The sequence below is a fragment of the Gorilla gorilla genome, chromosome X, assembly GCF_029281585.2.
Source record: "Gorilla gorilla gorilla isolate KB3781 chromosome X, NHGRI_mGorGor1-v2.1_pri, whole genome shotgun sequence".
Classification (NCBI taxonomy): Eukaryota; Metazoa; Chordata; class Mammalia; order Primates; family Hominidae; genus Gorilla; species Gorilla gorilla.
In genome coordinates, this window is record NC_073247.2 from 85,305,751 (window position 1) to 85,320,251 (window position 14,501).

The window sequence follows — 14,501 nt, forward strand, 5'->3', positions numbered from 1 at the left end:
ATACTAAGTAAAGTGTAAACAGGATCTCTCTGTATTATTTTTTACACCTACATATGAATCTACAAGTATTTCAAAAAGAGCTTTATTTTAAAATGGGGCTAAAGATTTGGGTAGACATTTCATCACAGAAGCTATACAAACAGACAACAGGTACATGAAAAGATGTTCATCACTAGTCATTAGGGAAATGCAAAGTAAAACCATGATGCACACCCATAAGAATAGTTATAATAAAAAAGACAATAACAAGTGTTGGAGAGGATGTGAAAAAAGTGAAGCTCTCCTGCATTGCTTGTGGGAATGTAAATTGATGAAGTCTCTTTGGAAAAACAGCTTGGCAGTTTCTTAATAAGTTCAACATCATCTTAGCATATGACTCAGGAATTCCACTCATAGGTTATCTATCCAAGAGAAATTAAAACCTATGTTCAAACAGAAGCATGTGTGTAAATGTTCGTAGCAGCATTTTCATAACATTCAAAATGTGGCAGCAACCCATATGTCATCAACTGGTAAGCGGATAAACAAAATGCAATTTATCCCAACAATGGAATGTTATTCATCAATTAAAAGGAATAAAGTACTGATACATGAAACAACATTGATGAACCACAAAAACATTATATGCTACGTGAAAGAAGCTAGACACAAAGACCACACAGTGTATGATCCCATTTATTTAAATGTCCATTAAACAAATCTGTAGAAAAGAAAGTAGATTAATGCTTACCAAGTGTTGGGGATGAATGGGGAATGGCTGAAAAATGGGACAGAGATTTCTTTTGGGGATGATGTAAATGTTTTAGTTTGTAGTGACAGTTGCACAACTGTGACTAAAATCAATAAATTGAATGCTTTAATAAATAAATAAAATAAAGCTGTCTTTAAAAGGTTACAATTCTTTTCAGCTGTTTAAGGTTGAAACCCTCTCAGATGGTTAATGATCTCATGCCTCAGGTCTCTATTAATTACATGGGAGAAATACCCCCATACCCCACTTAGCAAGTTAGGCATAATGTTACGTGACCTGCTTTCTTCTCCATCTACTCCTCGATTTACTATTCTTAATACTAAGGTATCATTTAGAAACCATGGTGTTACTCACGTTTACTGACAATAGATAAACAAAATGTATTTTTCTTCAGCTTGCTTAATTCCAAATTCTCCTATATTTAAGCAAAACAAATTACCTTTGGAATCACATATGACTTTTAATCACAACATATAAGCCAGAAAACAGATGGACAGATTTGACTACACTTGTGTGTTTAGCCAAGTATAGCACTTCCCTGAATGTTTGGTCTTTTTGACATCTGACTAAAAATGAGGAACCTCTTTCTATTTTAACAGATTTTCCCCATCCCTTTCCTTCCTTCTCATTCTTCAAGGCCATAATTTCTCCACTTTTACCATAGTTCCAATATCTTACTTGCACTCATTACAAAGTCCACCCCCTACTCCTTTCCCTTCCTGTCCTTCAAATAGCCTTTCCTAGCCTAATCTTGAGTGTGAGGAGAAACTACCATTTAAGCAGTAGTCAGTGAAATACTTTTCCCTCTAGACACAGACTTAGTGGACCTTCGTGGATAAGATATTTGGTAAAATTTTAAATGTCGTTTACAGTTTTTTTTTTGCCTCTTGAAAGAGAAGAACTGTTGCAAAGTATTAATTTTGATCTTAACTCTGACACATTTATTAACACCCCAAAAAAGCAAAGATATGTCATATATGTCTTGCCAGAAGGCTACTATAAAATATTTTAAGGTTCTATCTTCTATAATTCCTGGCTAGTAGATACAGTTATCTAAACTACAAAAAGTTATAATTTGTTGCTTATTGATAATGTTATGACTTATTTTTAAAGTTCCCTAAATAAACCAACTTTTGAATAAAAATGGGCTTTTCATTTTAATAACACATACTCCTTGATGATAATGGTTTGATTCATTTCTCTTACAGAACTAATTTCTTCCTACTTCACACACATTAAATGCTTTGTTTATACTGATAATGTCGTGCTCATCCTAAATTAAAGTTTGACTATGTCTGTTTCCCCAGAGACACACCATCTGATTGGGATGCAGCCGTAGAGTAGCAGAAAGAGCAGTGAAGCTGGTATTAGAATGCCTGGATTACAGTGTTTGTTCTGTTACTTAGCAGCTGTGTGACTTTACTGTCTTAATGATATGGATTTTTGTGCTGCTGCCAAGTATGAAACAGTTTGGCACACTATTTAGAAACGCAAAATATGTGGTCCCCACAACATTTTAGTGAGTGTAAAGAAGATAGGATAGACCATTTAAAATGGAAAATTTTGAACAAAAGGTCACCATAGACTTGAATAAATTACTTAAACTTTTGAGACCCACTTTTGTCATGTAATAAAATAGATATAATGATACCTACCTCTCAGGATTAAGGGTTAACTGAAATATTGTATGTGAGGGTCTAGCTCAGTGTCTGGAAAATGGATGAGGTTAATTAAGGTTTCCTTAGGTTGGAATGCTCCTTTCACCCCCTCCATCCGCCCCCTCCCCCAAAAAACACTCCAAAATTCAAACATGCATATTCTGATTCATCTTTTAAGGAAGAGCCCAAGAGGCACCATTCTACAAAATCTTTCCAAACAACTTCAGGCAGTACAGCCCTTTGGTTAAGAGTACTGGGCTTCTGGAATCAGAAGAGACGACCAAATTTAAAACCAGGTCTCCCATTTAGTAGCTCCCTGACACTGGACAAATTACTTATTTTCTCTGCACCTAGATTTCCCATCTGTAATATAAAATCATCATGATACATACCTCATAGGGTTGCAGAGGATTAAATGAGATATACATACAGAGCACTTAGCACAGTCCCTGAGTTAATAAGTCCTCCGTTAAGTATTACATAGGAGAAGTAGTAAAAAGTTTCCTCTTAAGTAAAATGCTAATAAAAGTGCTTACCCTGCCTCCCAAGATTGTGGCAAAGTTATGACGCAAGGCTTTTAAACTGTAATGCTGAACAAACGTAAGGGATTGGTATATACCTTGAGATATTTTGGACAAAGTTCTAACCTTACTTTTATACAATATGCTTTCTCTCACCCGCCTGCAGTTGGGTTAATAATGCCCAGCATTAATTAATAGGCAATAAAATCAGAAGATACCCCGAATACAAGTAGCTGACGCTCAGAGAGCAGTATTAAGGCGAGCAACCGCAGACCGGACCTGGATAACTCCTTGGAGTTCACCTCTAGCGGCCCCCTCCCCTTGGAGCTGCGCAAGCGTACACTGACTTTGCTCCTCTCTAGTGCCCCCGCCTCCAGCAGCCGCCCCCCCACCCCCCCATCTGCCCAACACGCAGGCGCGTCTCCTCAAATCCTGTCCCTACACCCCTCCTCTTTCTCTTCATTTCGTTCCCCCTCCTCTTGCAGCACCTCGGCAGGTTCAAACTCTTCTTCGGGAGAGTGGCGGCGATCGCGAGGTCACGTGATGAGCATCCTGCTGCCCAACATGGCGGAGTTCGACACCATCTCGGAACTGGAGGAGGAGGAGGAAGAAGAAGCGGCAACGTCGTCGTCGTCGCCGTCGTCGTCGTCGTCGGTATCTGGGCCCGACGATGACGAGGAGGATGAGGAGGAAGAGGAGGAGGAGGAAGAAGAGGAGGAGGAGGAAGAGGAGGAGGAGGCGCCGCCCCCGCCTCGGGTAGTGAGCGAGGAGCATCTGCGGAGATATGCTCCCGACCCTGTATTAGTGCGGGGTGCCGGCCACATCACTGTGTAAGCGAGAGGGGGTCTTGGGACTTGAAATGCCTGAGATTCGGCAACAGAGGAATGAGAAGTGATCGAGGGGCCTGTGGAGTGGGGGAGGGTTGACTGATTGACTGAGGCGTACACTTAGGAAAGGACACCTGATCTAAATGGGGAAACCATGGGTGGATACGTGTGAAGGAAGTGAGGAGAATGTAAATATGATGCACCAATGCCAGGTAAAGAGTGAGTATAGGAGAGGGAAGTTAGGGGTTTGGGAGCCAGAGCGATTGGAGTAGGGGTGAGTCTCCTTTCTTGTATGTGTGCTGGCAAGTGAACAGTCTCTAAACTGCGGGATGTACCAGAGGGTTTTTTGCTGACAAGATTGATACTTTGTGGGAAACGGCAATTGCTGTGACATGTGACAAGAACTAGGCTTGCATTCTTCAAAACAGAAACATGATATATTTTGTGAATAATAATAGAATGTTCATTCACCCACATATTCATCCATCCATTCTTCCTATCGAATCATTCCTTATATATCACTCGATTAGAGGTTCAGGATGAGAGGCAGCTATGGAAAGTAGAAAAAGAAATGGATTGAGTCAGGGCTCTTAGACGCTAGTCCCGGTTTTGCTTCTTACTGGCCCTGTGACCTTGGTCAGGTTGCTTTTTCTCATTTCTGCGCCTTGATTTCTTCATCTCTAAAATGAAGGGTTTGGAGTAGATGGTTTCTAAAGCTTTTCAGTTCTGAGATAATTTAGCTCCAAGGGATTTTGTATGCCCAAGTATGAAATATACAGGCATTAAATATATATGGAAATTAATACTTTGGGAGCTGAGCATGATTTCTTTAAAATTTATCCAGGGTGGTTTTTTAAAAAATTGAAATCTTGAGGAAAAATTGAATATTTCAGAAAATAAAATGGGGAGGGACTTCATAACATAGCTACAAGGCAAAAATGTTGATGATTCTCTGGGCTTTAAAGAGTGCTTCCTCATTTTTATTTGCTTGGACCATAACTATTTGGAAGTTTGAGTACTGTGTCATGTTCATCCTCTGAACTATGCTATCTTTTACTGCATTTTCAAAATAGGTTGCCTTTTGTTGTTATGTCATGCTGCCTCTGGTTTTGATAATGGCTCACCTAGTCCCTTTGACTTTCAATTGAGTTCATGTTACATTAAATCATATATATGCTACCTCCCTTATATTAGCTTCAATTTTTAACATGTTGAGTTTTTTTTTTTTTTTTGAGACAGAGTCTCACTCTTTTGCCCAGGCTGGAGTGCAGTGGCGCGATCTTGGCTCACTGCAGCCTCTGCCTCTCAGGTTCAAGCAATTCTCCTGCCTTAGCCTCCTGAGTAGCTGGGACTACAGGCGTGATATGTTGAGTATTTTAATTGTAATATACTTTTGTAATCTTTGCATCAAATATATTAACAAATATTTTGAAATTGGGGAAGGGTTGGGGGAGGGTTTTAGAGCTGCTTTTTGGTTAGGAAATTTTAAGACAATTTTTCTTGGTCCAAGAATTTTACAGATAGCCTACAATATTCAGATGCCAACTTATTGCACGGTTTTACTTCCATTCCTTTTGTCACTAGGGAGACAATTTATTACTCAAACTAATTATGATGGCTGGTACCAAAGGTTACTTTTATGCAGATTATGTTACATGACCCTTTAGTCCATAATTTTATACTCCAACATTCCACCTCCACATTTGCAAAATTCAGGCAAAGGAGAAGGAACAAGAAAATAAAATTTAAGTTACCTGAAATTTATTTGTGGTTCCATTCGACCCTGCACAGGTACTTACCAACCTATTTGCTTCATTAGAAGAACACTGACACTTGCCATGCCCAGGCCCTTCTGATTGGTATAATGTCCTTCTAATTAGGAGCATGCGGGTAGTACTGTTGGTATTCATTGACTGAAACCAAAACCTGAAAAGAAGCAAACCAGTACTAGACTCACTAACCATTGTATATACTTTGGAAACTTATTTAGTTTTATTGTACACATTCTTATACCTAGAAATCACATGATATTAAATGTCTTGGGATTTGAAAGAGATTACATGTCTTGGAGAAAATTTAACTGGATCTGAGAAATGGGTCTTTGTATGGTAGTGAAGCCTTCCTTTTATCAGTTAAAGTAATATCCTTATGAAGTAGGTAATCTTATTCTGAGACTTCTAAAATCTTATTCTGCGACTTCTAAAATATCAACTTCTGTTTATTTTTTTTCTGGCATAGGAGTGTTAGAGTTGCCTTAAACTATATACCCTATCTGAATGAAATATTTAATATTCTTTACCAGCCCTGATTTTTTTCCATTCTTTGTGCAGCCTTCTATTGTATAGAGCATTTTCTTCTCAAAGTTTAAAATTTGAGAGCCCTCACCTCAAACTCAGTATATTTTAAGCTCAACATCCTCTCCACATTGCCCGTGCTTTTCATTTGTTTCATTTCTTTCCTTGATGCCACCATTCTGATCTCCCAGGGTAACATTCAAAACCTTTGAGTCATTTTGACTCTTCCTTCTCCTTGAATTGCCCTGTGTCAGTCTGCCCCAGAATTATATCATCATAGTTTCTGAAATATCTCTTAGATTTTTCATTTTCTCATTCCTATTTGGCACCACTCTAGTTTGGGTTGCCATCATCTCCTGCTTGACTTACTGCCACAGTCTGCTGCCTCTCCCTACTCCAATCCATCCTGTGTGCTTGTGTCAAACTAATTTTCTTAAAACACAGTTTAATCATGTCACTTTCCTGCTGAAAACCTGCATTGGATATTAATTAGCTCTGAATTTCTGTGCCATCTTCCTTCAATCTCAGAGTTCAAGGAGACCCTCCATTTGTCCAATGCTCACCTGTCCATTTGTGCCTTCCATACCTTTCTCTTCCAGCCTCCTCCCAGATCTTGCTCAACCAGGCCACCCATCTCTCCAATATTACCTCTCTCAGCCTGTACCCATATTCAGTCTCTAATTTTTAAAAAACAAAATAAGACAAAAGCCTTCCTATGCCCATGTTCCCTTTAGCTACTATCCAATCTCTCTTTCTTATCCTTCAAATTTCTAAAAAAGTAGCTACATTTACCTTATCTGTTTTCTCTTTACCCCTCTCTGATCTGGATTCTGCTACCAAAACCACAGAGGAGCTATCCTTAATTAATATCACTGTGACCCTCTTGTTGCTAAATTACTGGACATCTTTCATTCCCTATCCTTCAGGTTCTCTCTGCTGCATTTGACACTTATGATGATTTCTTCTTTTTTAGAAGCTTCTACTCCAGGGTTCACAAACACACAGGCCTTCAGAGGCAAGGCAGGTCACAGAAAATAGTGCAGCATAAGGAGACATGGGGCTTTAGTTGAACTGAAAGTTATACGTCTCAACTAATGGTATTCAAATTCTAATTTAAGAAAAAACATTTTGCCAGCCAAAAAAATCACAGAACTCCTTGGCCACTTCACTCTCCTGGTGTTCCTTTTATTTTTCTGGCAGTTTCTTAACTGTTCATTCATGGGCTTCTCTTCCTTCTTGACCCTTAAATACCAGCAATCTCTAGAGTTTTGTTCTCAGCCCACTACTCTTCTTATTCCCTGCTCTCCCTAGATGGTCTCATCTTACCTCTCATAGATTCAGTTATCTCATGGCTCCCAAGTAGGGATTTCTTTACCAGTCTCTGCGTGGGCTCTTATCTGGGCTTCTTCACTCAATAGCTTACTGTTATCTTAAATTTGACATAAACAAAAACCTCCCGACGCCCCTCTCATATCCCCACCCCCAAATGCTCAAAAAAGCCTTCCTATTTCTGTATTCGCAACCTCAGTTGAATATACCTCCACCTATCCCATTAAAGCATGCTTGGTTCTCCCCACTCACACTTCCCACTGCTAAGCAATTGGCAAATATCAACAATACATGGCTTAAGAATTTCTTCTTTTCCTCTCTACCACCACTTCATTGATTCAGGACCCTTTCACTACCCTAGCTAGTCATCTTGCCTTCATCCTTGTCATCCTCACATCCATCCTCCAGCCTGCTGCTAGATTAAGACACAAAAAGTACATATCTAATCAAACCACTTTTCCTACTTAAGATTATCTTGTGGTTTTTCCCTTCACCTGCAAGATAGAGACTAAGCTCCATAACAGAGCATACAGAAATGGACCCTGTGTATCTATCAGCCTAAACTTTTGCCATTTCCCTTACTGCTTGTATGTTCCTGTTCACAGCATGCTGTTTTTTTTTATCTCATTGCCTCTGCTCAATCTGGGGCCTCCACCTAGAATGCTAATATTCACCTCCCGTTTCCCTGGCTCCCATTTCCCTGGCTCTCTATATGTCACCACCTTCTGCAAGTCTTCTTTTTTCCACTAAATTGTAAATTGCAATGACAAGAACAATTTCTGATTCCCTATGAATCCTCAGTGCATAAAACAGTACCTGACAAGAGGTGAGTTGAATGAATATTGGTTCACTTTAGTAACACTCAGTGTGCCCACGTAGTACAAACAATACTATAGGCCCTCAACAAATATGTTAGTTGAATCATGCTGTGGAGAGCCCTTGTTTCTGAGCATGGATGTGTACGAATACAACAATATCACCAGTACCAGTATCACCAGTGATGGCGTTTATGGCATGAGCTTACCTCTGAAAGCTTTGTTAAGCTATCCCCTGTGTGTCAGAGTATTATCTTAATGTTTTGGGTTTCTAGTTACTTTAACAAGATATTAGTCTTTTAACATGAAATTCATTATGATTTCTTAAGAAGTAGAATGACCTAATCATACTACTTGTATTTCCAATTCTGAGATGATGATCATAAATGGATATTAGGAGATCTTTTTCCAAATTTTAAAAAATATGATTATATTAACTCTTACAGATTTGAGACTATAGAAAGAGAAATAATGAAATGTCTCTTGGAAGTATTGTGCTTCAAAAATATTATACATCTGAATAATATAACAGTATCACATTTCTTCTTGATATTTTTAGGATAAGTATTTGGATCTAATGTATTGAAATACAGAAAAAAATATTACATCACATGAGGTTTTTTTCCTTATAGACATTACCACCCTCTTTGTATTACTTAAAATAGATAGATATTTACCATTGATATTACACCTGCATAAAAATTAGTAGAGACAGCATATTACTGATCCTCAGAGGCTCATAACATTCTCCTTAAAATTAATCTAAGAAAGCTGAAGTTATTAATTATAGAATTGAAAAAGATGGCCAATTTTGCCAAACAGTGCATTTCTCCAAAAACTTAGCACTACAAATATTGATAACTTCTCAAATCAGGGAATGGAATGCCTTTTCTGTAACAGTTGTCTGAGAAATTACAGTGATGATTGTTAATTTGTTTTTATATAAGGTGAATTTTTTTAAGGTTTTAGGCTTTGAGAATATTGAAGCCATGGTAACTTGCCATTGTATAGTGTGGGAAGACATTTTTCCCATATGAAATATTAAAGAGATTTAACTAGAATCTTTAAAAAATCTCCTTTTGTTTTGTGGCATAGCCTTTTCCTTGGTGTAGCAAATAGAGTTCAGTGCACATGCTTCAGAATCAGTATTACTATAAGTGCATGGTTTTCTAGCGAAGTCATGTCTTATTGGCAGAATTTTACGACATTTTCTTAAACAAACTGAGTACGTGAACTTTAATTTGTGCAAGATTTTGAAAGGCTGGTATATAGCCATTTTCAAATATGAAAAATGGTGAGAGGTATAGGGAGGGAGACAAAAGGGAAGAGGAACTAAGAGTATAGATCCTTTGCCTCAGTTTCGTTTACTTCAAAGAATTTGTCTAAGAAATTAAAAATGTGGGCGTTGAAGACACTTGATGAAGAAAATACAATTATTGAGAACTACCAGCTGGGTCGGCTTCAAACATACAGTAGATTGTATATTTAATGAAGTTGATAAAATGATAGTGTGAGCACTTCCCAAGTGCCTGCTGAGCCCCACATCTTGGCTAATTTCTACCACTGATCAGTAATAAGTAGATGAGTTTGTCTAGCCTCTCTGGACTCATAATTCTTAACTTAATGATTTGTTTATGAAACCTAACTGAGGTGTTTATTCAGCAGCAGCCATTTCAACATTTTCCTAGTAGCTGCTAAGTGAAATGTACCTAAAGTTATTTAAGTATTTTTTTAGTGTGCTGAGTCTATAAAAGGGAAAGTTAAGGGAAAAAATATCTCGTAGGCAAGAACAAGATTGCTGCTGCCTATTAGCCAAAACTATGAGAGTATCAAGCCTACTTTGCCTTTCTTCATACTTTTTTATATGGATATATTTAGGTCATAAGGGAGTATTTTAAGAAATTAAGCAACACTTTAGTTACCATTTCTAATATACTTTTTATATTTTAGAAAAGGAAATCCCTTTATATATTGGAGAAGAAAGTTAGTAACGTGAATATATCAAGTATTTCTCTAGAACTTGAGCACTGGGCTAAACACTGTGAAGAATATAGAGAAAACAAAGTATAGGCTTTGCTTTACAAAGCTAACAGGAACATTGCCTTTAAGATATTGATATGGAGCAGCAAGGAAGAAAAGACAACATTTTGTTAACTGTTGAATTGTATAGTGCACATTAGAAGTGGCTGTGAGTATTCAGAGAAAGAAGGAATCCATGAAGGCTTGGGCATTCAAGGCATTACAGCGGGGATTGGAACTTGACTTGAGCCTTGAAGGCTGCATAGGACTTAGACTTAAACTTTGGAGGGGAAGCAAGGAGAACCACATGAGCAAGGACAAGAGCCAATGTAGCAATGACAATGAAGGAAAGGATCATTATGAGAATGATTTCAAAGGAGCAAATAACAGGATTTGGGGACCACCTGGCTGTAAGCAAGATGCAAAACATAGGAGAGGGAAGGTGCAAATATGATACCAAGGTATAGGTTAAAGGAAGAGAGTAATGTGCCATTGATAGAAATGAATTTGAAAGGGGGAACCAGGTTCCAAGAAAATGTAACATTTAGTTTTAGACAGGTTTCACTTAAGGTAGTATTATTTTGTGGCAAGATGTCCAAACAGAAATTTTCAGTATACAATTAAAGATGAGAGACCAGAGCATGTATGAAAATATATTACTAGAGCTATAGATTTGGTGATCGTTAACAGATAAATGATTGTCAAAGTTGTCAAATACAGATGAACTTTTGTAGTTTACTTAGAAAGAAAAAAAAAGCAGAAGACTAAAAGCTAAATTTTGGAAGAAGTATAGAGTCTAAGGGCAGAATGAAAGAATGGGAATGTTAGGAAGGAAGTGATCAACAGTATCATAGCTGCAAACAAAGTCAAGAGAAAAAGTTCTGAGAAGACACTGAATTTGGCAATAAAGAAGACAAGATGGACTTGTCATTTTGAGTAAATTTACTGAATATTATTTTCAGCAAAAAGACAGTATCAAAAATCAAGTTTCAAAATTTCTTGAGAAAGGAGATATTAGGGAAATGGAAGCAGTGGACAGTTCATTTGTCTGGTGGTAAGTGAAAAGAGAGAATAGTAAAGCTAAGAATTTTTAAAACAATAAAAATATTCTATACATTTTGAAGGATATATCTGTCTGTATTGACTATATATTTGATATCTAGTAGGGGAATGACAGCTGGCAAAAGCTAAATTAGCAGCAATTGCTAATCAAGGTAGGAACATGTTACTGTTGTTGCATTTATAAGGCATTTAGACAAGATGTGGAAATAGAGGTCTACTTAAAATGATCATATCTACTTTCTAAAAATGAAAACTGCATCTATGTCTTTGTACATAAGAATTTACTCTTCGTGTAATAATGAATTGCATCTTTTCACTAGTGATAAAGTCACTACTTCACTAGCTAAATAGATTTAAATGAAATATTTGTTGTAATATTAAATATTTGTTATTGATTGCTAAGTTAGCAAATAATTACAATAGGTTTAATACTAGGATGTCAATTTCTCAAGAAGCAGATGAAGATTGCTGTAAAAATTCATGCATAGTGGTGTCCCATCTTGTTTTCAGTTTAGCTATACTCTTGTGTCTATGTATTGATTTAAAGGGAATATGTATTTGCATATAATATTCTCATTACATGTTGTACTGGCACACCTGAACAGAATTAATGAAGGATTTTTTTAAATGTAGTTAAAATCTTTTTTCAATTGCTAATTTATTTACTGGACTATTTTAAAATACAGAATCTGTTTTAAAATACATTTTAAACATACATAATATAGTATATTTATGTACAGGTATGTATCTTGCTACTAGCTGCTAAATATAGAGAGTTTTTGTGCTTAAAACTGCCTGTGTCCTTGAAAATGAGTTATTAGTATAAATGATACAAGGACAGTATGAAATTCCTGCATAGAGGTTTTTTTTTTCTTTGTCAAATTTTAGATTTGGGGGATACATGCGCAGTTTTATTACAAAGGTATATTACATGATGCTGAGGTTTGGGGTACAATTGAACCCATCACCCAGGTGGTGAGCATAGTACCCAATAGGTAGTTTTACAACCCTTACTCACCTCCCTTCTTCCCCCTTTGTGTAGTCCACAGTGTCTATTATTCCCATCTTTATGTTCATGTGTCCTTAATGTTTAGCTTCCACTTATAAGTGAGAACATGCGGTATTTGGTTTTGTTTGTTTCTGTGTTAATTCATTTAGGATAATGGCCTCCAGCTGCATCCATGTTACTGCAAAGAACATGATTTTGTTCTTTTTTATGGCTGCATAGGATTCCATGGTGTATATGTTCCATATTTTCTTTATCTAGTCCGCCATTGAGGGACCCCTAGGTCAATTCCATATCCTTGCTGCTATGCATAATGCTACGATGAGCATATGGGCACATGTGTAATTTTGGTAGAACAATGTATCTTCCCTTGGGTATATACCCAGTAACGGAATTGTTCGTTTAAATTGTAGTTCTGTTTTTGATTCTTTGAGAAATCTCCAAACTGCTTTCTACAGTAGCTGAAATTATATTTAAATTCCCACCAATGTTGTATAAGTGTCCTCTTTTCTCAGCAGCCCCGCCAACATCTGTTATTTTTTACTTTTTAATAATTGCCATTCTGATTGGCATGAGATGTAGTTTTGATCTGTATTTCTCTAATGATTAGTGATGATGAGCATTTTTTTATATGTTTGTTGGCCACTTACATGTGTTTTTTTGAGAAATGTATATTCATGCCCTTTGCCCACTTTTTGATGGGGCTATTTGTTTATTGCCTATTGAATTATTTAAATTCCTAATAGATTCTGTATATTATACCTTTGTTGATACATAGATCGTGGATATTTTCTCCCATTCTGTATGTTGTCTGTTTATTGATAATTTCTTTTGCTGTGCAGAAGCTCTTTAGTTTAACTAGGTCTTAATCAATTTTTGTTTTTGTTGCAGTTGCTTTTAAGGACTTAGTCATGAATCCTTTGCCAAGGCCAATGTTGAGAAGGGTGTTTCCCAGGTTTTCTTCTAGGATTTTTATAATTTGACGTCTTACATTTAAGTACTTAAACCGTCTTGAGTTAATTTGTGTATATCATGACAGGTAGTGTTCCAGCTTAATTCTTCTGTATATGGCTGGCCAGTTATCCCAGCTCCATTTATTGAATAGAGGGGCCCTTCTCCATTACTCAGATGTGTCAGTTTTGTCAAAGATCAGATGGTAGTAGGTGCGCAGCTTTATTTCTGTGGTCTATTCTGTTCCATTGGTCTATGTGTGTTTTTGTGCCAGTACCATGCTGTTTTGGTTACTGTACCCTTGTAGTATAGTTTGAAGTCAGGTAATATGATGCCTCTGGCTTTGTTATTTTTGCTTAGGATTGCTTTGGCTATTTAGGTCCTTTTTTGTTTCTGTATAAATTGTAGAATAGTTGTTTCTAATTCCGTGAAGAATGATGTTTGTAGTTTGATAGGTATAGCATTGAATCTTCAGATTGCTTTGGACAGTATGGCCATTTTTATGTTGTTGATTCTTCCAATCCGTAAGTGTGAAATGTCTTTCCATTTGTTTCTGTCATCTCTGATTTCTTTCAGCAGTGTTTTATAGTTCTCCTTGTAGACATCTTTCACCTCCTTGGTTACTCCTTGGTTAGATGTATTCCTAGGGTGTTTTGTTTTTGTTTTTGTTTTGTTTTGTTTTTTTTTTGGCTGTTGTAAATGTGATGCCATTCTTGATTTGGCTCTCAGCTTAAACGTTATTGGTGTATAGAAATTCTACTGACTTTTTACATTGATTTTATATCCTGAAACTTTAGTGAAGTTTTTTCTTTATCAGTTCAAGGAGCCTTTTGGCAAGTCTTTAGGGTTTTCTAGGTATAGAATCATATTGTCTGCAAAAAAAGATAGTTTGACTTCTTCTTTTCCTGTTTGCATGCCTTTTTTTCTTTCTCTTGCCTGATTGCTCTGAGTAGTACTTGCAGTACTATGTTGAAAAGGAGTGGTGAGGTGGACATTTTTTTTCTTGTTCCAGTTCTCCAGGGGAATGGTTCCAGCTTTTGCCTATTCGGTGTGATGGTGGCTGTGCGTTTCTCATACATAGCTCTTATCATTTTGAGGTACATTCTTTTGATGGTTAGTTTGTTGACGGTTTTATCATGAAGGGACATTGAATTTTATCGAAAGCTTTTTCTGTGCCTATGAAGATGATCATTTTTTTGTTCGTTTTTAATCCTGTTTATGTGGTAAATTACATTTATTGATTTGTGTATGTTGAACCAACCTTGCAT

At 36.9% G+C, this 14,501-nt stretch overlaps 1 protein-coding gene across 3 annotated transcripts in view; it reads left to right on the top strand.

Moving 5' to 3' along the window:
- The first annotated feature begins 3,275 nt into the window (after nt 1–3,275).
- The window catches only part of CHIC1 (cysteine rich hydrophobic domain 1), a 138,974-nt gene continuing 127,748 nt past the window's right edge, over nt 3,276–14,501 (top strand). For 2 of the 3 annotated variants that reach the window (XM_055376754.2, XM_063703252.1), the window contains exon 1: nt 3,312–3,760. In XM_055376754.2, the coding sequence (XP_055232729.1) occupies nt 3,474–3,760 (287 nt within the window). In that variant the 5' untranslated portion in view covers nt 3,312–3,473. Of the gene's footprint in view, nt 3,761–14,501 lie in introns of all 3 variants that reach the window. The other variant, XM_004064403.5, reaches the window with a different exon arrangement.